This window comes from Aulonocara sp. 'chitande type north' Nkhata Bay, linkage group LG7, assembly GCF_057382095.1.
Source record: "Aulonocara sp. 'chitande type north' Nkhata Bay isolate Kocher_YH1m ecotype deep benthic linkage group LG7, A_spYH_male_GT1.1, whole genome shotgun sequence".
In the NCBI taxonomy this organism is placed as follows: Eukaryota; Metazoa; Chordata; class Actinopteri; order Cichliformes; family Cichlidae; genus Aulonocara; species Aulonocara sp. 'chitande type north' Nkhata Bay.
This window is the reverse complement of record NC_141350.1, coordinates 30593-56186: the sequence shown is the minus strand read 5'-3', so window position 1 is coordinate 56186 and position 25594 is coordinate 30593. Positions and strand designations below refer to the sequence as shown.

The 25594-nt window shown below is 38.6% G+C and overlaps 4 protein-coding genes across 6 annotated transcripts in view; 3 read left to right on the top strand and 1 right to left on the bottom strand.

The window, feature by feature from the left end:
- Positions 1-6604: 6604 nt before the first annotated feature.
- LOC147324188 (uncharacterized) lies at positions 6605-8433 on the top strand. Its single transcript, XM_086297817.1, has one exon. The coding sequence runs from the start codon at positions 7018-7020 to the stop codon at positions 8047-8049; it is 1032 nt and encodes a 343-aa protein (XP_086153943.1). The 5' UTR covers positions 6605-7017; the 3' UTR covers positions 8050-8433.
- Positions 8434-10094: 1661 nt separating this feature from the next.
- LOC147324187 (uncharacterized) lies at positions 10095-15859 on the top strand. 3 transcript variants are annotated; one of them, XM_086297818.1, is made up of 9 exons: positions 10095-10469; positions 11867-11941; positions 12201-12356; positions 12620-12935; positions 13121-13319; positions 13602-13814; positions 14760-14870; positions 14987-15263; positions 15390-15859. In XM_086297818.1, exons 6-9 carry the CDS (start codon positions 13705-13707, stop codon positions 15594-15596), a joined length of 705 nt encoding a protein of 234 aa, XP_086153944.1. In that variant the 5' UTR covers positions 10095-10469; positions 11867-11941; positions 12201-12356; positions 12620-12935; positions 13121-13319; positions 13602-13704; the 3' UTR covers positions 15597-15859. The 3 variants fall into 3 exon arrangements, with proteins under 3 accessions (XP_086153944.1, XP_086153945.1, XP_086153946.1); XM_086297819.1 differs by lacking the exon at positions 10095-10469 and having other exon boundaries at positions 11261-11941; XM_086297820.1 differs by lacking the exons at positions 10095-10469; positions 11867-11941 and having other exon boundaries at positions 12181-12356.
- A 426-nt stretch (positions 15860-16285) lies between these two features.
- Positions 16286-25230, bottom strand: LOC147324186 (uncharacterized). The gene is made up of 14 exons (XM_086297814.1): positions 23220-25230; positions 22332-22486; positions 21566-21779; positions 21347-21422; positions 20536-20786; positions 19506-19579; positions 19087-19187; positions 18739-18942; positions 18489-18575; positions 18039-18292; positions 17754-17882; positions 17531-17671; positions 16916-17039; positions 16286-16844 (listed from the first exon to the last, which is right to left on the bottom strand). The coding sequence occupies exons 1-14, from the start codon at positions 23358-23360 to the stop codon at positions 16627-16629; spliced, it is 2169 nt and encodes a 722-aa protein (XP_086153940.1). The 5' UTR covers positions 23361-25230; the 3' UTR covers positions 16286-16626.
- LOC147324185 (uncharacterized) overlaps positions 24310-25594 on the top strand; it is a 2262-nt gene continuing 977 nt past the window's right edge. The window contains exon 1 of the mRNA XM_086302448.1: positions 24310-25589. Within this exon, the coding sequence (XP_086158574.1) occupies positions 24489-25589 (1101 nt within the window). The 5' untranslated portion in view covers positions 24310-24488. The remainder of the gene's footprint in view (positions 25590-25594) is intronic.

Genomic DNA, 25594 nt, shown 5'->3' with positions numbered 1-25594 from the left:
TGTGCGGTCAATTTAAAAAAAAATGGCAGAGGAAAGGTTAAATAATTTACGCTCTGTACCAAACATTGATCAGCCTTTTAACAGACTGAGTGGTACAATGCAGACGTTGATTACAAAGGCTCAGATAAAGGAAGAGGGTCACCTTAAGGCGATAAGGAGCCTTCGTGCTGAGGTGTGCGAGGTCCAAAGTAAGGTAGATAAACTCATGCAGGAGAACGCACAGCTTAGAAAAGACAATGCAGAACTCAAGGAAACTGTGGAGACCCATACTTGGTGGTGTAAAGTAGGCTTGGGTGTTGCCACAGTGGCCATTGTTGTTCCTGCAGCTTGCTGGGCCATCTCAAACCTCTTTGGCTGAGTGAATGTCCCGCTCTGTGGGGTCATGATTATTATCAGGGGTGCACATAAGTGGTCCGCATGCGCTGTCAAAATAAAAGACGCGCACCAGATAAGAATTTGCAATGCGTGTTTGCGTACATAAGATTTTCTGGAGGAGGAGTTTGTTTAGATCTCCTCAAGATCGCATGTGCACCTGCGGACCACTTATGTGCACCCCTGATAATAATCTGATCTTATAAAATTTTTATAAAACTTTATCTTATAAATACGCTGTGCTCTCCTTTATGTTTGATTTTATTTTCCAGTCATGGCAGAAGACCGCCCCTCCCTGAGCCTGGTTCTGCCAGAGGTTTCTTCCTGTTAAAAGGGAGTTTTTCCTCTCCACCGTTGCCAGAGTGCTTGCTCATAGGGGATCATTTGATTGTTGGGGCTGAATTTTTAGATTTCATTTAATTGGCTTGAACTGAAAAACCTAAAAAATTCAGGTGAGGGGTTCACATAGTGGAGAGCACTACATTTGTTAACTGCACTTTTATTTGTAGATTTTGTAGTTCTTCCTACTACAAAAACTACAAATGAAAACAAGGCAGTTAGCAGCAAATGAAAATAAATAAAACACATTTAAAAAAATCTGCTACTGTTCTGTGTGTTTACTTCAATGAACATTTGTATGTTTTTGTGTTAGAAGATTATAGATTGTCCAAATATGTGAGAGTTTTTAAATCAGCACTGCATGAGATTAACTGTGACACAGACGGCTGTCGGCCTGGCGAGGGAGAGCTCCACTTCAGCCTCCAAACTGGAGCCAGTGTGTTACTCACAGAATCACAGATTTACTCACATTTACTGACAGTGGATTGTCTGATTGTTCTGTGGGGTCTTTGCAGTATTCAGCCCCTTCCGGTGACTGTTGTTGTGACTGCAGGTAACATTTGGACAAAAGTCTTATGACTCCATTTTTAGGGTTTAATTAGGTTAAATATTTAACGAGTCAATTCGAGAATTCAAGACATATTTATCACTAAAATGATAGGTGAGAGCAGACGGAGGGGGAGTACATGTTTGTTTCTTCTTTTTACATTTCAGAGAAAACTAATCGGTGTAAGATATAACAACAGACGTCACTCACACATCAGAGTCCTTTTACATATTTTAATAATGGAAAATCTCTATTTTCATTGTTTGTTAAGTGCACACACTGCATGAGGTCACATATTTATAAGCATTTTTGGTTTGTTCCACAGTTTTCAGGAACCTGTTCAGTGCATCCCAGATCATGTTCTGTTGCTCTCGAGTGTTCACACAGAGTACACATGCTTAACCTTGACCTTAACAATTAACAGCCTTGTCCCTGATGCTGAAATTTAAAAAAAAAAAAGTAAGTTTCATCAATGATATGGTGAAAAAAAATCTGAACTTTATCACCTTTTGATCTGAAAAGTTACTGGTAATATATAACCTAACTTCCCCAGAAGCTGGTAAAGAAGTTGGACTCACTAGGAATAAACACAGCCCACTGCTGTTCACCCTGCTAACACATGACTGATAGAATCCACACAAACTCTGTTCAGGTGACAAATCTTTTCTAGTTTATTTAGCGACTGCTGTGTCTTGTGCTTGTACAAAGACGTGTTCTGTGTTTGAACTGCCTAGGGTAGAGCAAGCTTTGTAAGTCAGTGCAGCCTCACTATGCTGCCCTCACGACACGTGACCATGTGAAGCTAGACAGCTAGCGAACAAAATAGAGGAGATCTTCCTTGGAGTTCTCGATTTGTTTTGTTTTGCTTTTTGTTGTTTTTTGTAAATGTGCATATGTTTCTATATAATGTTAAAGGATTAGTTTGGACCTTTAGAAGTCTGGTTCTGTAAAATAGTGCAGTGTCACCACGCATAATTTAGACTAGTCGCTTGACTGCAGAAACATGACTATGATCTCTTAGAAATTTATAGATATCTAAATTTTGATCATTTGGAGTTAAAGCAGACTTGTAAATATCCAAAGTAACCCTTTGGGTCTTAAAAAAGATGCTTCACCACCATGTATTAAAACACAAATACACACACACAAACGCAAGCCCCGTTTGATTCCTCTTCATTTACCAGGGACACTGTTCTGTACTTCTGCCTGGTTACTGGTTTGGGCTTAGATGCAGCAGGGTATGCATTGCATAATGATGAAGTCTAAATTAACAGTTAGATAAGATAAGATAACTCTTTGTAAATGTTCATTTTTATGCAGTCAAATGGAAAAAAGTGGTCAAAATAGTTTATATTTTACTTGTCATTGGAAAGAGTTTGTGCAATACTGCAGAATGTTATCTAGCACAATTTTGTAAAATACATATTTTACTGATTTGTTTGTGTTTTATTACTTCCATACAATTGTGTTTTGAGGTATTTTTAGAAAAATGAAAGTATTAATTACATTTGAGCAAACAATGAATATTGTAATGAGTGGTAGTGATAAATACAATGTGTATGTAGGTTAAGTTCATTGCTAATAAAAATGAAGTGTAAGATGTTTAACTACATTGCTGTCTGTGTTATTGATGAAGTCCTAAATTATCACCTTTAAAGTGGTTGTGCTAATAACATCATGTGCAGTAAGACAAGCATGGAGAAAAGCTCTGACTGGGAGAGGCTGTGAACAAATGACATAGAATAGAATAATCCTTGAATTGTCCCACAAGGGGAAATTTGGATGTAACAGTAGCAAGAAAGACACATGTACGAACAAACAGTACACAAGACACAGAACTGAAACACACACAATTTTTACATATTTACCTTAAGAACAATGCTTACCAAAAACAAAGTACTGTACTGTTATTAAATTAAATAAAGATAAGAGGCAAACCTCTGAATCAACATTAAGATTTAAGAGATGGATAGACCGTGGTAGAAAACTGAGAACAGGTCACAGTTTTTTGGCTTTTTTAGGTTGTAATTTGTACTCACGCTGCTGCTTGGCTAAAGTGGCAGCTAACAGAAAAGGAAATGCTGGAAACAGGCTGAAGATGAGTCGGGGAATCTGTCATAGAGCAAGAATATGTCTACAATTCTAAGATGATCTGTCCCACTGGAGGTCAAACACAGTTCGTCTCATTCACAGGAGGTTTAGGCTGAGTTCTGATCTTTCTTGCTCAAGCCATTTTTACTCTGTGGTAATCCATCAGTATGGTCTGTGTGGTTGCAGGATTTAGCTGGTGGGCTTAGTGGTTTATATTCACTGTGAGGTATGAATACACATGTGACGTGACACACAGCACAACACATGGCACACTCTGTTAGGTCTGCGCTTCCACAGGCCCCGCTAATTTAGAAACTTATTCTCATTCACGAAAGCAAGGAAACAAAACGGAACCAGGTTTTACTTGCTAACAAGGGAAGGCTGTACTGACTGACATCCTCTCTAGGTTATCCAAGCTGTATTTGTGCCTATTGTAGTCCAGGATTGCTTCTTGCTTCCAGGCTTCCTCTATTGCCCATCACTGACTGCTGGTTCCCTGTGTGTTGTGCTCAAATGAAGCACATTCCTCCGTTGCTTTGGCATGTGGGAAATTGTCATAGTAGTGCTCCTGAACCTGAGGAGCTTGTTTCTCCAGTCTCAGAACCATCTACTGATGTGGTCCCGACACAGGAGAATCTTGGTCCTCAACGTGAAGAGCTTGACTCTCCTGTCTCAGAGTCCTGCAGGTTTTAGATGTGTCCTTGAACCAACACAGCTGATTCAAATGGCTAAATTACCTCCTCAACATGTCTTGAAGTTCTCCAGGGGGCTGGTAATGAACTAATCATTTGATTCAGGTGTGTTGACCCAGGGTGAGATCTAAAGCCTGCAGGACACCGGCCCTCGAAGCCTGGCGTTGCCTACCCCTGATATAGACAGTGCTTGAAGCAGTTATGACCTTCTTGTAGTGATGGCCAAATGAAGCTTTCCGAAGCACTGAAGCTTGTATTGAAAAACGGTTCATTACTCGAAGCTTTTCAACACAGTCCTCTCCGGTGACATCTGGTGGTGAAAATTTTGAAGAGCAGCTTGAATCTGCAAAATAAAACGGACTGCTCAATCATCGCTGCTCACTCAAGAGTGGAGTTCTCTCTGATATTGGGCCACCGTTCCGTTGCTTTGAACATGTAATTGGTTTTGTTTTCTCGATTGGGGGGCTGAAAAAAATGTAATGCGTATTTGCGTAATACATTTTGATCAATAAACTTTCCCTATTTAAACATGCACTATGGTGTGGCCTTTCTTTGCTCATAACTCCTTGATGTTGGTAAATACAATAAGTGAGCAATATATATAATATACATATGAGAATGCACAGCACATTATGGAGTATGCCCCTGCTGTGAAGTCCTGCCTCCATCTACTTGTCGTTTAATCACTGGACAGCTGGACAGGTTCATACAAAATATTAGATGAGGCCAATTGTCCTATACATATTTTTGACCTAGGGGTGGGATTGATTGTGAACTGGAAAGGGAAAATGCTTAGGGAGCTGAGTACGGCTGCATCGTCACTGATTTGTAGAATCATTTTTGATTCGATACAGGATCCGATTCAATTTGATTGGAATCTGGAAAGTTTTGCCTCAGTCAGAAATATTACAATTCTGATCATTTAACAGTATATATCCATAATTTCGTATCTATTAAAAGAAAGCTGACACATGTGAGACTTAATTAGAGATGTAAACAGAGAGTTATGAAACCTGCAGCTGCAGAAGCCAGCGGAAAAAAAGAGAGGCAAACACAGCGCGGACCCGACGACGCACCAAAATCTGACTCTGACGCGTCGGGTCCGCGCTCTGTGTTCACGTTTGTATGCAGAATCCGTAAACCTGCTCCCAGTTACTGTTTTAGCTGTATGGTGTTTGACGACATGTTGTGAGGTTTAACCTGAGATGCTGGCGTTTCAGGCATAATAACGTTAATTTACAAATCGACACGGGATTTTAATGAATCAATATCACTTTATTCAATTTAGCATGGATTGTAATCAGAAAGGCGATAATCAAAACCCACCCCTAATCAAGAACTTGCAAAGTAAAAACATGCTCTATGTCAGGTAGCCCTTTTGTTATTTACATTTAAAAAGAGGATTAGTGTTACTGTGCGCTGGCTGAGTCTGTTTCTTTTCTTAGAAATAGTTTCTCCTGCCCTGGAGAAAATCCACTTGCATGGAACAGAAGAGGCTGTGGAGTGCAGGAACTACACTGCAAGCTGGTAGATATGCAGGTATTCCTGGGTCCTGCAGACTATCACCTAAAAACAATAAACAAAATGATTTTCTAAACTGTGTAGCAATGTAATGTACGTATAGTGTCAAATACATTTTTGTAGTCTTCATTAGCTTTAATTCACATGGAAGTGTTCCTGAAGTCATATGCTGTAATGATATTTACATTATGAAAACATGATTTTGGACATTTCAAGTTTTTCACTTCGGCAGATAAAATGAATTGAGCAAAATCAACTCAAAATATTCCCACACGCCAGAATGTCCTCTCTTCCTCGCTGGCTCCATATCTGTCAGTGGAATGATCACCTCTTCGCTCTCTGTCACCATCAACACACTCCACGAATCCCGTGGATGATTCACTTCCTTATATCCGTTTGAATCAGGTACCGAAGCAGTTACGTGCGTAATGAAGCTTCGGACGTCACTGGTCACGTGACTTTTGCCAAACGAAGCAAGCCTCGACACAGTGCTTCTGAACCAGTGTGTTGTTTTTTTCGACACACGCTCCGGAGCGTCAGCTTCAAGCGGGCCATCACTACCTTCTTGCCATATTGGCAGAATAAATGACCTGGAAGCTGTTGCACTGTCTGCACCTGTAAACTCCAGGACACGTTTACAAACAATTTTCGTTGTTATTTGCGCTGCAGCTGCAGGTTAGGGTGGAGTTACTGTATGTGTGTGTGTTTACAAGTAGTTTTAAACCTTGTGATCCACAAAACAGCATAACAGTAAAAGAAGAATTGACTGCGTTACAGTCAGTGCGGGAGCGGCGGCTTTGCTCGTGCGCGATTCATTTGCAGTTTGGACACACGTGAACATCTCCTGCCCTGACAGCGGCTGGAGGAGGACTATCCTCCGCCTGTGAGCGCTTTGGCACGAGCGAGGTGCCCACGGAAGCACCCGCTGCTTGTTGAGAGTAAGAGCAACAAGCGCTTTCACGTCAAAAGTCGTCATAAATAAGCCTCCAATAACACCAGAAAAAGCCGCCAGATTTGTCGCAAGTCGCTTTTTAGAAAAAAAAAAAAAAACGACGCTAAGGGGGGTTTGAAAACTCCCTAAATATAGCGACAAAATCGCTAAGTTGGAAACACTGTTTGGAGTGTTTTCAGGGTATTTAAAAAAAATTCAAAACAAAACCGTGCGTCACAATGGGTATTCTCTGAGTATGCGCAGAATTACGCACAGCTGTCATGTGATCCTGTGATGAAACAAAGGATCAAAGGCTCAAAGAGCGCTGACGTCAAATTCGCTGCCACAAAAGTCTATAAATAGCCCCTCTTCACCTTTGCAAACACAGTTTTACTTGGAACATTTTCAGAAACAGCGAGTTGTGTTTAGCAAACCAGAAACCTTTCAGAAAGGGACTATTTTAAAGTTAAATAATTAAGCACACGTATTTTTCTTTCGACACGTTGCATTAAGCTTTTAAAGAAATGTCACGAGAAATAGTCAATAATTCACAGTCTGACAGAGCGATTCCAGCGGAATCACAAAGACTATATGGGTTAGTGGAGAGAGAAATATCGTATAGAGACCTTCAAATGAAAATACAAGAACAAATTAGTACGATGCACCGTGATGTCAAGGCAGAGTTAGAGAGACTTGAGCACCAAGTGGGAGAAGCTCACCACAAAATAACAAAAAAAGAAGAGATAATAGAAAAACAGAATAGAGAAATAGATCACAAGACTGAACAAATAATTGAGCTGAAAAAAGAAATATGTGTTCTTCAGCGTCGGGTGAGACAGGCTCTGGATGAAAAACAGTCAAGGGTGGAATCTCTGGAGGCTAAATTGCAGGAACAGGTTAACACCGTTCAAATGATGCACCGTGACTTTCTGGAAAAGGAAGAATATCTCCTTAGACAGAACAGCAGCATTGCTGCTCAGTTGTCACTTATTGAAAGGGAGAGAGACGAACTCAAGAAAACTTTAGAGCCTCTTGAGTACCAAGAACAACAGTCACAGGTGGAATCTCTGGAGGCTCTGCAGCTGGAGAATTTTGCTCCTGAACCTGAGGAGCTTTTTTTTCCTGCCTTGGAACCACCTGTGGTCCTGACACAGGAGAATTTTGCTCCTGAACCCGAGGAGCTTTTTTTTCCTGCCTTGGAACCACCTGTGGTCCTGACACAGGAGAATTTTGCTCCTGAACCCGAGGAGCTTTTTTTTCCTGCTTTGGAACCACCTCCTGACGTGGTTCCGACACAGGAGAATCTTGGTCTTCAACCTGAGGAGCTTGATTCTCCTGTCTCAGAACCATCTCCTGACGTGGCTCCGACTAGTGGTTCATGGCGTCATGGTGCCAAACGCCTACTTAAAATAGGTTTAGGTGTTGCCGCAGTAGGCCTTATTATAGCTGCAGGTTACTGGGGCTTTTCAGTGCTTAACAGTGATTGCCTATTTAACTCTGTCTATGGCCTCGTTGAGCCATATTGCCACCTTGGTGATCGATTAGTCCCTTTTTAAAGACTAGTAATGATGGACTGCTTTTCATCCACAGTCCAGAAAACCATACGTTGTTCATATCAGACAACATAAGCAACATTTAGCTAACTTGTGCTCTCATTTTTCTTTTCTTTTGCCTCTCACCCCCCAACCAGTCGCGACAGATGGCTGCCCCTTCCTGAGCCTGGTTCTGTCAAAGGTTTCTTCCTGTTTAAAGGGAGTTTTTCCTTTCCACCGTGCCTAGTGCTTGCTCACAGGGGATCATTTGATTGTTGGGGTTTAATTTGTTAAAAAACATAACAAATTAGGTGAGGGGTTCACATAATAGAGAGCACAACAAAAACTACAAATTTTTAAAAAATTTGTTAGTTGCAAATCAAAATAAAGACAACAGTTTCTGAAAAACATCTCTTACGGCTCTGTTTATTTGCTTAAATGAATACTTGTATTTTTTTTCATAGAAGAATATACATTGTCTTAAGTATTTAATAATTTTAAATTTAGCCCTGCGCTGCGTGAGATAAACTGAGATGAGATAAACACAGACGGCTGTCGGCCTGGCGAGGGAAAGTTCCTCTTCAACCTCCAAACTGAACCCAGTTTGTTACTCGCAGCATCGCAAAATTAGACACAGCAATTTCTTAGAGTCTGGTTTAAGTCCTGAAATGACATCTCCTTACCTGTCACGATTCTGGGTCAGTTTGACCCAGTATTTTGAGTTGTTATGTTTTGGTGTGTTTTTGCATTATGGATAGTTTTCTTATTCTCTTGTGGTGCTTTTGTTGGTTATGATGATGGTGATGGTGATTATTAATCTATGTTTTAGTTATTCTTGTTTAGGGATTAGTTCTTAGGTTTTGTGTTCTCATGTTTTTTGCTGGTTTAGTTCAGTGTCTAGTCTGTCTCTCTCTGTCCGTGTCTTAGTTTAGTGTGTATTGTTTCCTGTTTTATTTTGAAGGATTGTGTCTTATGTCAGTGTGTCCAGCTTCGATCCCCTGACTCGTTAGCCCCAATCTCTCCCAGCTGTGTCTCCCTCCTGTTTTCCATTCCCTGATTACTTCCCTGTGTATATTAGCCCTGTGTTTGCCCTTGCTCAGTGCTGCATCGTACCGTCGGATTATGCCTGTGTGTTTTATACTGTGTTCAGTATTTTCGTGTTCACTACCCTTGTTCAGTTCATGTTTTAATTTCTCCAGCAATAAAGCTGAGGTTTTGAGTTACAATTCTGTGTTTGAGTCCTGCATTTGGATCCTCATCTCCGCCTGCCCGCACACAGAGCCCTCTATTTAAAATCCAACTCTTACCTGAACTCTGCTGCCTTTCTGTCTCTCTCGCTGCTTTGTAACGCACCATCCCCCTTTTGACATTAGATAATGGTAAATCAAACCTGCACTGCAGAGAGGTTGGCATGACAGGAAGTCGAGATGATAACGATAGACCAGCCTTCAAACTAAGACGCGTGATGTATAAAAGTCTTTCTACTGAGTAAAGGACAGTTTGAGTTTCCTGCTGGCACCATGCACTGTCTTCACAAGTTTCTTCTTTGTTTTCTACCATGTCTACAAGGCATCAGTGTGAACATCAAATATATCTGATTTATCTTACGGCTGTAAACGGCACACTAACTTTATCATCTTCTTTTTTTTTAAATTTACCAGAGTTTTCAACAGGAATTATTCATGGAACAAAAGCTCCGGACAACTCGATACCCTACATGGGATCAGTTCAGAATAACAAGGGTCAACATGTCTGTGGAGAATTCCTCATCACTGAAGACTTTGTGCTCACTGCTGCACACTGTGACCGGTTGTGAGTTAGATTTCCTGTTCATGAAGTTCATCCAAAAACAAACTTTTTCAAACTTGTGTTTATTGATCAGATCACTCTAAGTTATTGATAAGGCAGATGTTATTTCGAGGGAAAATAAAACACAATTAAGTGCAATAGCATCAAATAAAAATGACCTTTGACTTCTGACAGCCGACACCTATGGGCTCAAAATATGGTCATAAATATTTTGTAGTTGTAAAAAAGATTTGTACTTGTAAAAAAGATTTGTATGTGTAAAAAAAAATTGTGCGTGCGTAAAAAAGATTTGTATGTGTAAAAAAGATTTGTGCGTGCGTAAAAAAGATTTGTATGTGTAAAAAAGATTTGTGCGTGCGTAAAAAAGATTTGTATGTGTGAAAAAGATTTGTGCGTGTGTGAAAAAGATTTGTGTGTGGACTTAGAAAAAAAACCCCTGCAAGTTACAAGTACGAATTTTGACCCTATTTTTCTTCCTTTAAGCTGATTGGTCAATGTCATGTCAATCACAAATTAAACAATCCAATCAGAGAACAGATGGGTTTGGCTGTCGGGGGGATGCTTTACGGACCTTCAGGTCCTGGAAGGGTTGCAGATTGAAGATGGAGGACAGCGGTGCCGCTTCTGCGGCGCAGGTAAGCTTTAGTTTATGGTTTACTGGAACAAGCTAATTGTCCAGACATATATTTTTGAATATCATGTTCGTTTACTACACTGTAATTTTTCACGGTGCCAAAAGATAGCTTAAAAAGGGCTCTCAACATTAGCCCTAGTGTTGCATGTGTTTAAATAGTCTCCTGTGTGGCACGGTCTGTCTGCTTAAACATCAGCATCGTGGAGAATTATGTGTTTGGATTTAAGTGTAATCCCGATGAGATGTCGTTTTGGTAATAATTGGAACTGAAATGCTCTGACTTGACCTTAGCACTGGTCCCAGGTCACCCCCGAGTTTGTGTTAGAGTAATACTACAGTAATTACAGTATACAACAACTTTCAGCAGCTACTGAAAGTTAGGGGACCTAGCTTAACTTTCAGTAGCTGCTAACGCATTAACGAGCAAACTGCGCTAACGTGTTATGCTGCCCTAACGGAAAATCGGTTAATGTCATTTTAAGGAGATTACTGCTGACAGCAAAAATATATGTGTGTGTATAAAGTATCTGATTTCAGTTTTCTTGTACTACTGTAATTATGGCTTAACAAGCTTCCTGAGTGAGCGTTTTGGGATTTATGAGAGCTTATAGGCAGTGACATTGAGAAGTACTCTGTTATACAGTACCAGATTGACCAAGAATGCTTCTGTAGTTAACTGTAGTGCAGTGTCTGTCTGGTGTCAGTAAGCTAATGTCTGTAGATATTTGCTTTGCTGGATGTGTCCTGTTCAAAAATTTAAGAAGGAATTCAGGAGAAAATGATTTAAAAAGATTGGATTTGCTTCAGCAGTTGAAATTACAAGTTTATAGTGCCAGCCTTTTGTGTGAACCAGCTTCCCAAAAAGGATAATGCTGAAACGGGCTTTACAGCTTATATACTGTGACAATAAAAACATATGCTGATTCTAAGGCCCAGTTCACGGCATCTTGTTCAGCCTCCCTAATCCAGAGACTAATCTAACCATTATCGTGTGTTTGTAAGCATACTGCAAAAAACCCCTCTGCACTCTATGTGTACCTGCAATATTTCGAATACAGCGCTGAATGACATTCTCAACCTTCAAACATGGAGTGCCAACATGCTTATGAGCACATTTGCGTTGTGTACATCTTTAAAAAAAAAATGAAACAGCCTTACTTAATAATTTTGTAAAGTAAATTTTCAACCCTAACAGATGTCACATGTGTTTAGGGACTTTTAAAGTCTTTCTGCATCGGGTTATGTGTTTTGAAGTGTGCTATACTAAATTTGTGGGTCATCTGTGTCATCATGGGAACATCCACAGGGTACTTCAGAGAGAGAAATAGTAGAGTGTATGATACATCCATAGAGAAACGTGTAAATCTTTGAAAATTGCCTGATTGTTTTACTTAACAGGTGACTGTAAATCAAGTGGACCTTGGTCGATCTCCCTCCAGAACAGAGAACCTGGGATGTTCCTGTGACTCTTTGGTGGGTTCATTTTTTTCATTATTAAAGTAAAGTTGTTTGAATTTTTTGAATACAGCAAGGTGGCACAGGATAAAACATATTTAAAAATAATTTTTAATGCAATTCAGTTTCTTTACTGTATTACAAAGTTAATCAAAATAAAAAGATTTCATGAGAATATTATTTGGTTTTATTGAGTTTTACGCAGTTTGACATTTCATTGTTCCTTCAATACACTTCATATGATATTAGTAATTGAATAATTTTTTTCTTCTTTCAGGTGGCTTTAGGAAGACATGTTTTCCAAAACCTTCAAAATAGGCTGGTGCAGTCCTACCAACAGCAGCCCTTGGACCTTGATCATATTGAGTTCCTCTGCGTGAACGCATCAACTCTAGTCTGTTCTCTTTCTGCTCATATTAATGTTCCATCAGTGGTAGGTTTATTTGATTTAGTTTTGGTTATCTTTAAAAATCGTTTCAATATATGCCATTCTTATGTATCTTATAATGTTAATTTTACAGTGTAGTAATTATGCTATACAAATGCACCTGTCATCCATTGCCTTGTTAAATCCAAGATGAAATTTTGTTCTGTGTTTCAATATAAAGATTGGGTATAAGAATAATGATAGTAAGATGGTAAAACTGAATTCCAGGATTTCATCCAACTAAATATTTTAATGCAACCATTTTTTAGGTGGTTGAAGCTCTTCACCACCTCATCTGCCTCATCCATTCCGATATGGATACAAGAAGGTCTGCCATTGTTGTTGACAGCTCAGCTGGTGAACGGGGGAGGCCAAAGCTCTATGTTTCCAAAGACCACCTCAAAGATCTAATAAAGATGGACCTCTCCGTTCCTTGTATCTCCAAGCTTTTGGGCATATCGCAGGAAACAGTCCGACGAAGAATGGAAGAGTGGGGCCTCTCAATAACGGCAACCTACAGCTCACTATCAGATGATGAAATTGACAACTTAATTGCAGCCATAAAACAGGAATCAAAAAATCTGGGTTAGTTATTCATGTGAAAAATAATGCTTGTAATAAGGCTATTTTATTTTTCTTGCTAGCAACCGTTCATATTTACATGAATAACACTAGCTGAATGTCATGATTAGTTAGTAGTTTGATTTACTGTACTATAAGTGCCTTCCAATGTGCAGTTGTGATTCTTTCACTATGGAATGTCTTTTTAGGCTACAGAATGGTTAAAGGATGCCTCAGGGCACTGGGCCACAGGGTGCAGTGGAACAGAGTATGGGATTCCATGCGTCGTGTTGACAGCGCTGGAATCCTTGAAAGGATGGCAAATCTTGGATGTGTTGTCAGAAGGACATACAGTGTTCCTGGTCCTCTGTCACTACTCCACATTGACACCAACCATAAGTTAATTAGGTAAGTTTAACATAACTCAATAGTCATAGGGCACATTTGGGCCCATTACTATTTAACTCATTCATGCATATGCAAACACTGTATTTTACATTACGCCATCACTTTACCGCCAAGTTAGCAGTTTTATATATATATATATATATATATATATATATATATATATATATATATATATATATATTTAGTGTTTATATATCATATTTGATTATTGGTGAAAAATGCAATTAATTAATTATACTCAGTGGCTGAAGTCTTAGGGGCTGTGTCTTTGTCTCTTTACAGATATGGACTTGTGATGTTTGGTGGTGTTGATGGCTTCTCAAGGAAGGTTTGCATTCTTCACTAAAATAGCAGAAAATGTGATGCTAGTACTAGTACTTCCATAATGTCTCTTTATTTTCAGATCTTGTACTTGAAAGCAGCTAACAACAACAAGGCTTCTACAGCACTGACGTTCTTCCTTGAGGCTGTACAGAAGCATGGATTTCCATTGAGGTATAATGCAAAAACTTGCTGTTCACATTAGAGCATAGAGGCTTAAATCAGTCTCACTTATATTTTGAATACACATTCGTGCCTGACACACATGCTTGCTGTCTGGAAATGATTGAATTTTCCTATCATTTGTATTATATTTTCAGAGAAATACTACAATAATAATAATAATAATAATAATAATAATAATAATAATAACACGTTTTATAACACCTTAAGGTTATCTTACAATAGCAACAATACAATATATTGAAACATTGCAAATAAAATGTAGACATAAGTTAAAGAAGAGAAAAGCAAGCATGACAGTATAAAAGCTAATCAAGTTAAAATGGACTAATACAGAATCAGGTGTATGCAATTCTGAATAGATGGGTTTTGAGACGTGACTTAAAAGTGGTGAAAGTGTTTGTTGTCCGGAGATCTGGTGGAGGTACATCCAAAGTCTTGGGGCAGAACAACTAAAGGCTCTGAGTCCCATTGTAGTTAGGCAAGCATGTGGAACAGACAGAAGGGAAGCTGAAAAAGAGCGAAGTGTATGAGGGGGCGAGTACCAATGTAGTACAAATGTAGAAGATCAGATAAATATGGACGAATATGTCAAATCAGTGTCAGCTGTTTCCCATGTGTTTTCATTTTCTCTAATCACACTTGTGTGTATTTAGTCTGTGTGTTTCTGTTCATTCTTTGTCATGTTGTCTGTTGTCGTTTGTGCCATGTTTCCATGCGTCTCTGCTTCTATGCTCCAGGTTTCAGGTATCTTTGTATCCACGGCGAGTTTCAAATATTTACAAATATAGCTCTGCATAAGAGCTCAAAGAGCCCTAAAAATATTATACAGTTGAATGTAAAACATTCACATTTTTCTTTAAATGATTAACTTTAAAATATTGCTAAACTGTGATACTCTGCAATTTCTGTGTCCTTTGTTTTTCATATTTCTAGAGTGAGGGGAGACCAAGGAGTTGAGAATGTTGACATTGCTCGATACATGTTTGAAGTTCGGGGCTGTGGTAGAGGAAGCTTTATGTCTGGCAAAAGCGTGCATAACCAAAGGTATTCCTAATTTACAACAAAAACATATTTTTGATTGCCAGGTGTAGTATTCTGGCGTTAATTATTGAATGTGTTATTAACAAAATTACGTTTAAAATTTTTGTTTTGTTTTAAAGGATAGAGCGCCTGTGGCGAGACGTTTGGAATGTTGTCACCAACATCTACTACGATCTTCTTCACAGACTTGAGGAAGACAGACTGTTGGATCCAACAAACTGTACTGACCTTTTTTGTGCACAGTATGTGTTTTTGCCACGAATCCAAGCAGATTTGGAGACGTTTATTGAAGGCTGGAACAATCACTCTCTTAGGACAGAGCGGAACTACACCCCAAACCAACTATGGGAGATTGGAAAGACTCAGAATCCAGTCAATCCTCCTGAAAGTATTGTGGTATGATTACACATCTCTAAATTATTCAAATTGCTTTTTTGAAAAAAAAAAAATATGTATATCATTGACAAAATTAATAAAGCATGTATTTTAAAGACTTCCTGAATTGATGGCGTCTAATTTCAGGCAGAGTATCCAGATGTGGACATTGCAGACTTGGACCAAACTGGTATTCACCTTCCAGAACTTGTGTCTCCACTTGACAGTGAGGATTTGGAAAGAGTGAGACACCTTTTCAATCCCATGGAACCCTCTATGTCCTATGGGGCTGACATTTACAGTTCCCTTCTCCAGTATGTGGAAGGCATTCTTGAGAACAGGCAGGATTTATAGCTTTATCTAGTGATAGTTGAAAATAATATGCCCTAACAGATGTTTACATTATGTTGAATTATCAGTTTTTGTATCTGAGGACAGTTACTAAAAGTCTGCATCAATATTTATTTTCAGTTTTTAATGTTAATGCATTTTGTGTTTGATGAGTTTACTAAACCATATTTTCCTGATAATCTGTCAGTTAATGCAAAGGTAACATGATAAATGCTTTCTGTTCTCATGTAAGTCCTTTGTTTAATAATAGCTTCAATAAAATTTTGTTTAGGTGCCATCATGCCTATTCTTGCTGATTTATATTTTTATTTCATTTTAAAGGCAAGATTCAATTAATATACTTTATTTACAGTCTGACAAGATTTCTTTTTCTTAACTGTGATGGAGTCTAGAATGTAATTTGTATTTAAGTCCAATAACTGCTGCTCCAAATCCATGTCCTTAACAAATTCTGGATTTCAATTTGGGGTGTTCAAGCATATTTCCTTTGATTTACAAAATGATTTCAAACAACCTCAAAAATAATCCGGAAAATTATCATCCAATTTTCATAGCCCAAAACTTGACTTTATTGGTAACAGCTTGAAAGTGACAAAAACTCTCATGACTGTAGAACTGTAATGTTTTGATGTGTGTTAGCTGTCCTGCATGCGGTAATTAAATAGCTTGACCACAGCTGACAGTGTGGCAGATTTTTATTAACATTATATTCAACATCATTGGACTGTGTGTAACATTTAATACAGCTTTGGTATTAATCGTGTAATCCAGGAAACTTCTTCAAACAAAGAGATGATGTAAATCGGATGCATGACAATGACTGAAACCTAAATAACACAATCATTAGTTCCTTAACTTCAAATATAAATGTTAATGGTGGGAACTGTAACTTTAATTTTTATATTTAAACTCGCATAACAATATTCACAAAAAATCAATAAGCCTAAGTAACAGTGAAACTTTTGGCTATGTAAAACATTTTTCAAGCATGGTTTAGCAAGTTTATTCGACATCCAGTGTCTACAAATTGCTTTTAAATAAGGCCGAAACCTGTGGCACAAGTTGCAATGCAATCATCAACATGTTTGGAAAAGACATTGTACTCGTGGAAGTGCCCAGGCACACGCAACGTTCCAAAACATGTAGAGGATATGAGGTAGTCTGCTTCGACTACTTCAACCTTCATGGTACCAGTCGGAATTTCCCACCCGACCCAAAACCTCATCAGCTGGCTGAGCTGGAATGGAGTGGCTGTAAAAATAATCAATGCATTAGAAATTAAATTAGATTCAAATTTTGAATCACAATGCAATTACACTCGCCTGTTTCAATGTAGGTCTTCAGAAATCCCACTGTTTGCATTTGGATGCTTTGTGGGTAAGGTGGATCATCATCGTCTTCATCATCGCCCTCATCTCCTGGCCAAACAATGTGGCTAAGAACAGCCTAAAATGAGATTTCAGAGACACACTTAAGAATGCAACTGCCTTAAATACAGTTTTTTTACATGTTAAATTTGCGAAGGGACTTTTTTCCGACACTTGGCATTTATATATGGTGTATTCTACGGGGTGCTCATGATGGCACTGGATTATCTGGCAGCCTTTAAAAGAATTTTCCTCATGATGAATAAAGTATTATCAATCAATCATTTTGTCTCACTTAAAGTATAATGGTAAAAGGACTGATTCTTAATTTTCTACTCTCCCAGACCCTTCAAAGTTTTTTCTACAACAATTATCATTGTCACAATCACATTGTTATTTTCTGTACTTCCTACCAAAAATTCATACAGAGCGGGGAGCCAGGGTCAAACTGCTGATCAGTAGATGACCTGCTCTACCTCCTGAGCTACAGCCTCCCCTAAAAGCAGCATTAACTGTCATGCCATCTAGCCTTGTCACTGTAGTCGGCATATTAGAAATGCATTGAAATACCTGTGCAGTAAGAATGCTGTCTTCATGCTGGGGAAAGACCACTGAGGCTGTGTCAGGTCTTTGTTGAAGCATAGTCAACAATCCGGTGTCCTTCAGACCTTTTCTGATGTGTTTTGTCTGCCTTTTAGTTCGGCCTATCACCTAAAACAATAATTAAAAATAACCACATGACATTTGCTTAGGTGATGACAATCTAAAAAAATTTTTTAAAGGGCAATCTTACTGCATGATGGAGAAGCTGTTGGAACAGCCATCTGCGGTTTTCTGCACTAACGGGTGGCAAGTCCCAGGAAATGGCCAAATTGTTAATGTCATCCTTCTGCTGCTCAGTGAGGTGTTTATTACCATCAAGCTTATAGAGGAAAAAAAATTCCATTTTAGTATGTTGCAAATATATTGCATAAAAAATCTGCATTTTCTTGGGGGGGGGGGTATTTACATGTATATAAAAATAATGAGTTAATTTAAATTATGATTTCACAAAGGCTTGAAGTAAATTAGTATTCACCATGCAAATTGTAGAACGAATATCTAGGTCTGGCACATCATCGAGCTGTACAGTGACAGTGTCTCTATCAGCATGGACCAACATGTGAATAATAGCCTTGCTGAGGCCATGCAATCGTGGCCCATCGTTCAAAAATGAATGCCCAATCATTCTGCCTGCTACCACAAATAAGTCACTGTCTGCCAAAATCTGAGAAGTAGAAGGCACTAGATGGTTCTCTTGTCCCTCAAAGAGAAGGGTCATGTTGGCTGCACCTGGAGAAGAACAGTACAAGAAAAATAAAAAAGGTATAGCGTTATCTATTGACGTAAGTAGTTGATTAATGAAGTGGTCAAACATGATGCAAATACTTCAATCTTTTTTCTTTTTTAAATTTCTGGAGTAAATTTCTCGATGGATTATTTTAAAAACTCATCTCACATTAATTAAGAAAAGGATATAGAAACATACCGCTATGGATGTTAAAGCCATGTTGCAACTTTAGCATTGCCATGCTGAAAAAATGTCTCTGGACCCCAGTGCCAACAGCTGTGTCACCTATTTTAAAATTGGGAAAAAGAAAAAGACAACAACAACAACACAAGTAAAGTTACAAACTGCTTTACAGCACCCTTTAATGGAAAATTCTCATTTACCAAGTTGGAATGTTAAACAGCCTTTAAAGAAAGTAACTGAATCTATGCTTCACCATAAGCATTACCTTGTAAAGAACAACGAAAAGGTCCTGCCCAATCAATCTGTGGTCTTTTGTAGAAAGCAATGATCTCTCGGCTCTGGGATGTTTGATCTTGTCGAATGTCAATGATAGCTGTGATTTTGGGGTTCTCCTCCTTTTCCTTTAAGAGATGCCTCTTAAACAAAACTGCAGCATCTTGGGGATCACTGGCCTTTTTCCACTGTTCTACTAAAAGATAAAGTACATTGTATGCAAAAATAACATTTTGTACTGTAAACCCAGTAAGCCAAAAAATTAAGGCCCAGCACACTTTCTGGTAAGCACGTCAATTTGGAATTTTAAATATACTCTGACATTTGGTATGAAAAGTACCTTCCTTATTGTTGGCTGGGATGTCAGTGTTCATCTCAGCAGCAAAATTGAGAAGTGTGTCTCTGACTTCATGTGCTGCGTGATGCAGGTCATCCACTTCACTTTACCCAAAGTGTTGCAAAAGAAAAAAAAAACATCAGTGTTTAAACCGATCGATCGATAGATGGATGCAGGAATACTGTCAATAAAAGATAAGGTCACCTAAACAATGCACTCTAAAGAAGCAAAAGTATATTGTTAAAATGCCAGGATGAACACTGATAAAAGCTCATCCATGTGGTCAACATGATCATAGAAGATGAACAGGTTAGATAAGGATGAGCCCCTGCTATGACATGATGCAAAGACAGAAGCAAGAGCAACTATAAATGTGCTACACATAGCATTTGTTTAGTGTTGTCCAACTAAAATGAACTTACCGATCACCACATGTACTGGCATGCAAGACCAAGTCATCTGGAGGATAATGATTTCCACAAACAGGACAAGAAGGCTGAAGAGGATATTGCAATTAAAAAGTGTATTTATTTTAGTCCTAGCAAAGATGAACAGTCCAAATCTAGCACAGAATGCCACAGGTAATTAGCAAATAATGAAACAGTTGAACAAAGATCTGCTTGGAATTTTGTATTGTCCATATTACAATGTTAAATATATCTGGGAACTCACCTCCAATTGGACTTCATTCTGATGTGCCTGGTCAGTTATGCTTTCACATTTATGGTAGCTACATGCTGCTCACGATTTGTCATTTAGAGCAAACTAGGGGATCAACGCCCCTCATGGGGACACTCCAATAGGGCATAAAGTTTTGGACTCTCCACCAATTGCTCTAAAGCAGGGGTGTCAAACTCAAATACACAGTGGGCCAAAATTCAAAACTGGAACAAAGTCGCGGGCTAACATTAATATTTATTGAAATATATTTGTTCCTCCAGATATAAGAATGAATCTTTTCTTATGGACTCAAACACGTTTTGCTAAAAAACGGAATATGAAACAAGCAAAGCTTAATACTAAACAATATATATATTAGCTGTATAATACCAGTAGGCCAACTCTAATAGTAATTTGGTATGGCTTCGCAGGGCAAATGTAATTAGGCTGCGGGACAGGTTTTGACACCTATGCTCTAAAGAAACGAAGAAGCTTCTCAGATGAGAGGTGGCACATCTTCAAGAAAACTTATAGAAGTCCAGATGTTTTCTTTGCAAACTCTTTAGACTACAATGACTGGGATAACTGAGAAACTTCACAGACATTTAGAGCAAAACTTACGACTGATTTCAGCACATACATTGACTCTGGAAATTCACCCAAAGTAGTCTTGGGTAAAGCATAATATTCTGTCCTTCCATTTTGAAAGTAGTAAAAAGAATACAACTTAAAAAGTTTTAGTTTTTAGCAAAGGTGGTAGCAATGTTTGTTTTACTGTTGAATTTGGCTTACTTGTACACAGTTTTCTACGTGACAAACAAGTAGCTGAAGAGGCATAGTCACACCACAGGTCTTGCACTGAGACTTCGGCATTTTGCTGAATTCTGCAGCATCATGTGGAAGAGGTGTAGTATCAATTTTTTCTTGGAGAGGGACAATATAAAGAGTATTTTTTCCATTGTTGGTGGCCATCTTGAGCGTCTTGGCTGTGTAGCCTTGTGTTCCCTGAGATACTAGAGAGAGATTTCTCTGTCCGCTACCACCTAGAATATGGAACAAAAACCAAATAATGCATTCGCAATACAGCAATGTTCTAAAAGTTGAGATCATAAAGTACAAATAAATCCATAACATTATGGAACACTACTCTTGTATAGCAATGTCTTTAAAAACTACCTTGTAGCAAACTATGCTTTTCATTTTTAAACAATGCTTAAAATGTTGAATGAATCACTAGACCAAAACAATATTTCATCCATAAACATATTCCGAATATTCAAGTTTTTAATTAAGTGGTGCTGTACTGTTGATCTTATACCTGTAAACAATGGAAGTGTATTGATGTGCATCTTATGCCTTTATAGCTTTTCAATCACAATGCACAAAAAAAGTGAGTTAATCGAAAAAAAAGACCATGCCTACAAATTTGAAAAATAAATAATAAAAGCCATATCAGTGTTCCATAAGTTATTCTCGGAAGAAGTGTTAGAAATGTTTTAATTAGACAAAAAAGCTTCTTGTAAAACTTATCCGGATGCTTTTGGCTCTAAGTAAATGTCTTCTATTAACTCAGACACAAAGTCGGGGAGTTAAAATGACTTACCTCCTGCTTTATACAAGAGCCATCCACCTGTTAGGGCCTTCATCTTCGGATACTCTTCATGCAGAGCTACAGTAATCTAAATTAGGGTTAAAAGAAATCAAACATTTCCTCATCATTAGTTTGTCAAATCAAATTGTAACATTTTTCAATTTTAATTTTAAAGTTTAAAATTAGATTTTTTTTTGACAAGATAAAGGCATCTAAAATTGAGAAAAGTACTTCTTCATGATCAGCATTGTCAGCTATGCTGAGAGTTCGCCTTCCAAGTCCAGCTTGAAGAAGCCGTATTTCATTCTTTGGGGTTTTTGTCGTGGAGTCAGGCAAAAGACAGAATTGCAACTGAAGGTTGCGAACTGCATGTATGACATTACTAGGAGCTGGGAAAGGCCTCTTTCCTTTGGATTGCCTTCTTTGAAACATTGCTGGAAATGACCTGTAAATAAGATTATACATTTGAGGCATTAAACACTGCGCCAAATTCTTCCAAATTAAAGCAAGACTACTCATCTGATTGGAAAAGTACTGCATTACTGTTAAGGTGAAATGTCATAATGATGTTTAAGGAGGATCCAAGAGCATAGGTAATTTGCAGAGCAGGTTGTTTAAATAAAAAGATGACTTACATAAAAGAGAGTAAGAGTAAAAGCTGAACACACAATAGAGACAAATCCTGGATGCAGCATTTTACTTTTGTGCATGCCAGGTTAAAGCCTATGAATTATATTTTTAAACCAAAACCAAAGAGTAACTCAAAACCAAAAGGGTTCCTTGAATCCAGTATTCATTATATCCTTGTCAGTACAGATTTTATGTCTTCTCCAGAATACAGGGAAAAGAATATTAAAAATATGAACAACTGAAATACAAACCTAATTATCTGGGCTTCTACTTTACTGAATATCTTTGATTACTGTTCCATAACACTCCTCCCCCCCGAAAAAAAAGAAAGGAGTAGCATTACTGGCAATTTTCTTTTTCTTTTTACCTTTGCATTTCTATTTGGTTGCTCACTCTTGGGGTTTGCTGAGGCACTGTCGCAGTAACAGATGTGGTTGCAGTTCTACTCCTAATATCAGACTGGGAAGTTGACAGAATTCCCACAAGATTCAGTATAGCCTTCTCTATTGCAGTCTTTGGCTCCTGTTGAAAATATATTTATATGTTATTGAACATCTGCATCTTCATTTAAACAATACCATATGGTTTCCCGATATATCCCTTTTTCCCTTATTAACCTAATATTAAAATAGTTAACAGTATAACTAATAGTCATGAGTGAGAGTTTAAAAGAACACTGAGGAAGCTTGTTAAGCCATAATTACAGTAGTAGAAGAAAACTGAAATCAGATACTTTATACACACACATATATTTGTGCTGTCAGCAGTAATCTCCTTAAAATGACATTAACCGATTTTCCGTTAGCGCAGCATAACACGTTAGCGCGGTTTGCTCGTTAATGCGTTAGCAGCTACTGAAAGTTAAGCTAGGTCCCCTAACTTTTAGTAGCTGCTGAAAGTTGTTGTATACTGTAATTACTGTAGTATTACTCTAACACAAACTCGGGGGTGACCTGGGACCAGTGCTAAGGTCAAGTCAGAGCATTTCAGTTCCAATTATTACCAAAACGACATCTCATCGGGATTACACTTAAATCCAAACACATAATTCTCCACGATGCTGATGTTTAAGCAGACAGACCGTGCCACACAGGAGACTATTTAAACACATGCAACACTAGGGCTAATGTTGAGAGCCCTTTTTAAGCTATCTTTTGGCACCGTGAAAAATTACAGTGTAGTAAACGAACATGATATTCAAAAATATATGTCTGGACAATTAGCTTGTTCCAGTAAACCATAAACTAAAGCTTACCTGCGCCGCAGAAGCGGCACCGCTGTCCTCCATCTTCAATCTGCAACCCTTCCAGGACCTGAAGGTCCGTAAAGCATCCCCCCGACAGCCAAACCCATCTGTTCTCTGATTGGATTGTTTAATTTGTGATTGACATGACATTGACCAATCAGCTTAAAGGAAGAAAAATAGGGTCAAAATTCGTACTTGTAACTTGCAGGGGTTTTTTTTCTAAGTCCACACACAAATCTTTTTCACACACGCACAAATCTTTTTCACACATACAAATCTTTTTTACGCACGCACAAATCTTTTTTACGCACGCACAAATTTTTTTTACACATACAAATCTTTTTTACAAGTACAAATCTTTTTTACAAGTACAAAATATTTATGACCACATTTTGAGCCCATAGACACCGGCCCTCGAAGCCTGGCGTTGCCTACCCCTGATATAGACAGTGCTTAAGATAAGATAAGATAAGATAACCTTTATTAGTCCCACACGTGGGAAATTTGTTTTGTCACAGCAGGAAGTGGACAGTGCAAAAGTTATGAGGCAAAAATTAGAATACAATAAGAATAAATACAGTACACAACTGTACAGAATAGAATAAAATAAAATACTATATACAGTAGAACAAAATAAATATACAATAAGATAAAAATAGAATACAAATACAAATACTATATACAACTGAGTAAAAATACAACGATGACAGAAAGGATTATTGCACTTAGTATTGCTTGAAGCAGTTATGACCTTCTTGCCATATTGGCAGAATAAATGACCTGGAAGCTGTTGCACTGTCTGCACCTGTAAACTCCAGGACACGTTTACAAACAATTTTCGTTGTTATTTGCGCTGCAGCTGCAGGTTAGGGTGGAGTTACTGTGTGTGTGTTTACAAGTAGTTTTAAACCTTGTGATCCACAAAACAGCATAACAGTAAAAGAAGAAATGACTGCGTTACAGTCAGTGCGGGAGCGGCGGCTTTGCTCGTGCGCGATTCATTTGCAGTTTGGACGCACGTGAACATCTCCTGTCATGTGATCCTGTGATCGAACAAAGGATCAAAGGCTCGAAGAGCGTTGACGTCAAATTCGAAGCCACGAAAGTCTATAAATAGCCCCTCTTCACCTTTGCAAACACAGTTTTACTTGGAACATTTTCAGAAACAGCGAGTTGTGTTTAGCAAACCAGAAACCTTTCAGAAAGGGACTATTTTAAAGTTAAATAATTAAGCACACGTATTTTTCTTTCGACACGTTGCATTAAGCTTTTAAAGAAATGTCACGAGAAATAGTCAATAATTCACAGTCTGACAGAGCGATTCCAGCGGAATCAAACGAACTATATGGGTTAGTGGAGAGAGAAATATCGGAGCCTAGAGACCTTCAAATGAAAATACAAGAACAAATTAGTACGATGCACCGTGATGTCAAGGAAGAGTTAGAGAGACTTGAGCACCAAGTGGGAGAAGCTCACCACAAAATAACAAAAAAAGAAGAGATAATAGAAAAACAGAATAGAGAAATAGATCACAAGACTGAACAAATAATTGAGCTGAAAAAAGAAATATGTGTTCTTCAGCGTCGGGTGAGACAGGCTCTGGATGAAAAACAGTCAAGGGTGGAATCTCTGGAGGCTAAATTGCAGGAACAGGTTAACACCGTTCAAATGATGCACCGTGACTTTCTGGAAAAGGAAGAATATCTCCTTAGACAGAACAGCAGCATTGCTGCTCAGTTGTCACTTATTGAAAGGGAGAGAGACGAACTCAAGAAAACTTTAGAGCCTCTTGAGTACCAAGAACAACAGTCACAGGTGGAATCTCTGGAGGCTCTGCAGCTGGAGAATTTTGCTCCTGAACCTGAGGAGCTTTTTTTTCCTGCCTTGGAACCACCTGTGGTCCTGACACAGGAGAATTTTGCTCCTGAACCTGAGGAGCTTTTTTTTCCTGCCTTGGAACCACCTCCTGATGTGGTCCCGACACAGGAGAATTTTGCTCCTGAACCTGAGGAGCTTGTTTCTCCTGTCTCAGAACCATCTCCTGATTTGGTCCCGACACAGGAGAATTTTGCTCCTGAACCCGAGGAGCTTGTTTCTCCTGCCTCAGAAGCATCTCCTGATGTGGTCCCGACACAGGAGAATCTTGCTCCTGAACCCGAGGAGCTTGTTTCTCCAGTCTCAGAACCATCTCCTGACGTGGTTCCGACTAGTAGTGGTTCATGGCGTCATGGTGCCAAACGCCTACTTAAAATAGGTTTAGGTGTTGCCGCAGTAGGCCTTATTATAGCTGCAGCTTACTGGGGCTTTTCAATGCTTAACAGTGATTGCCTATTTAACTATGGCCTCCTTGAGCCATATTGCCACCTTGGTGATCGATTAGTTCC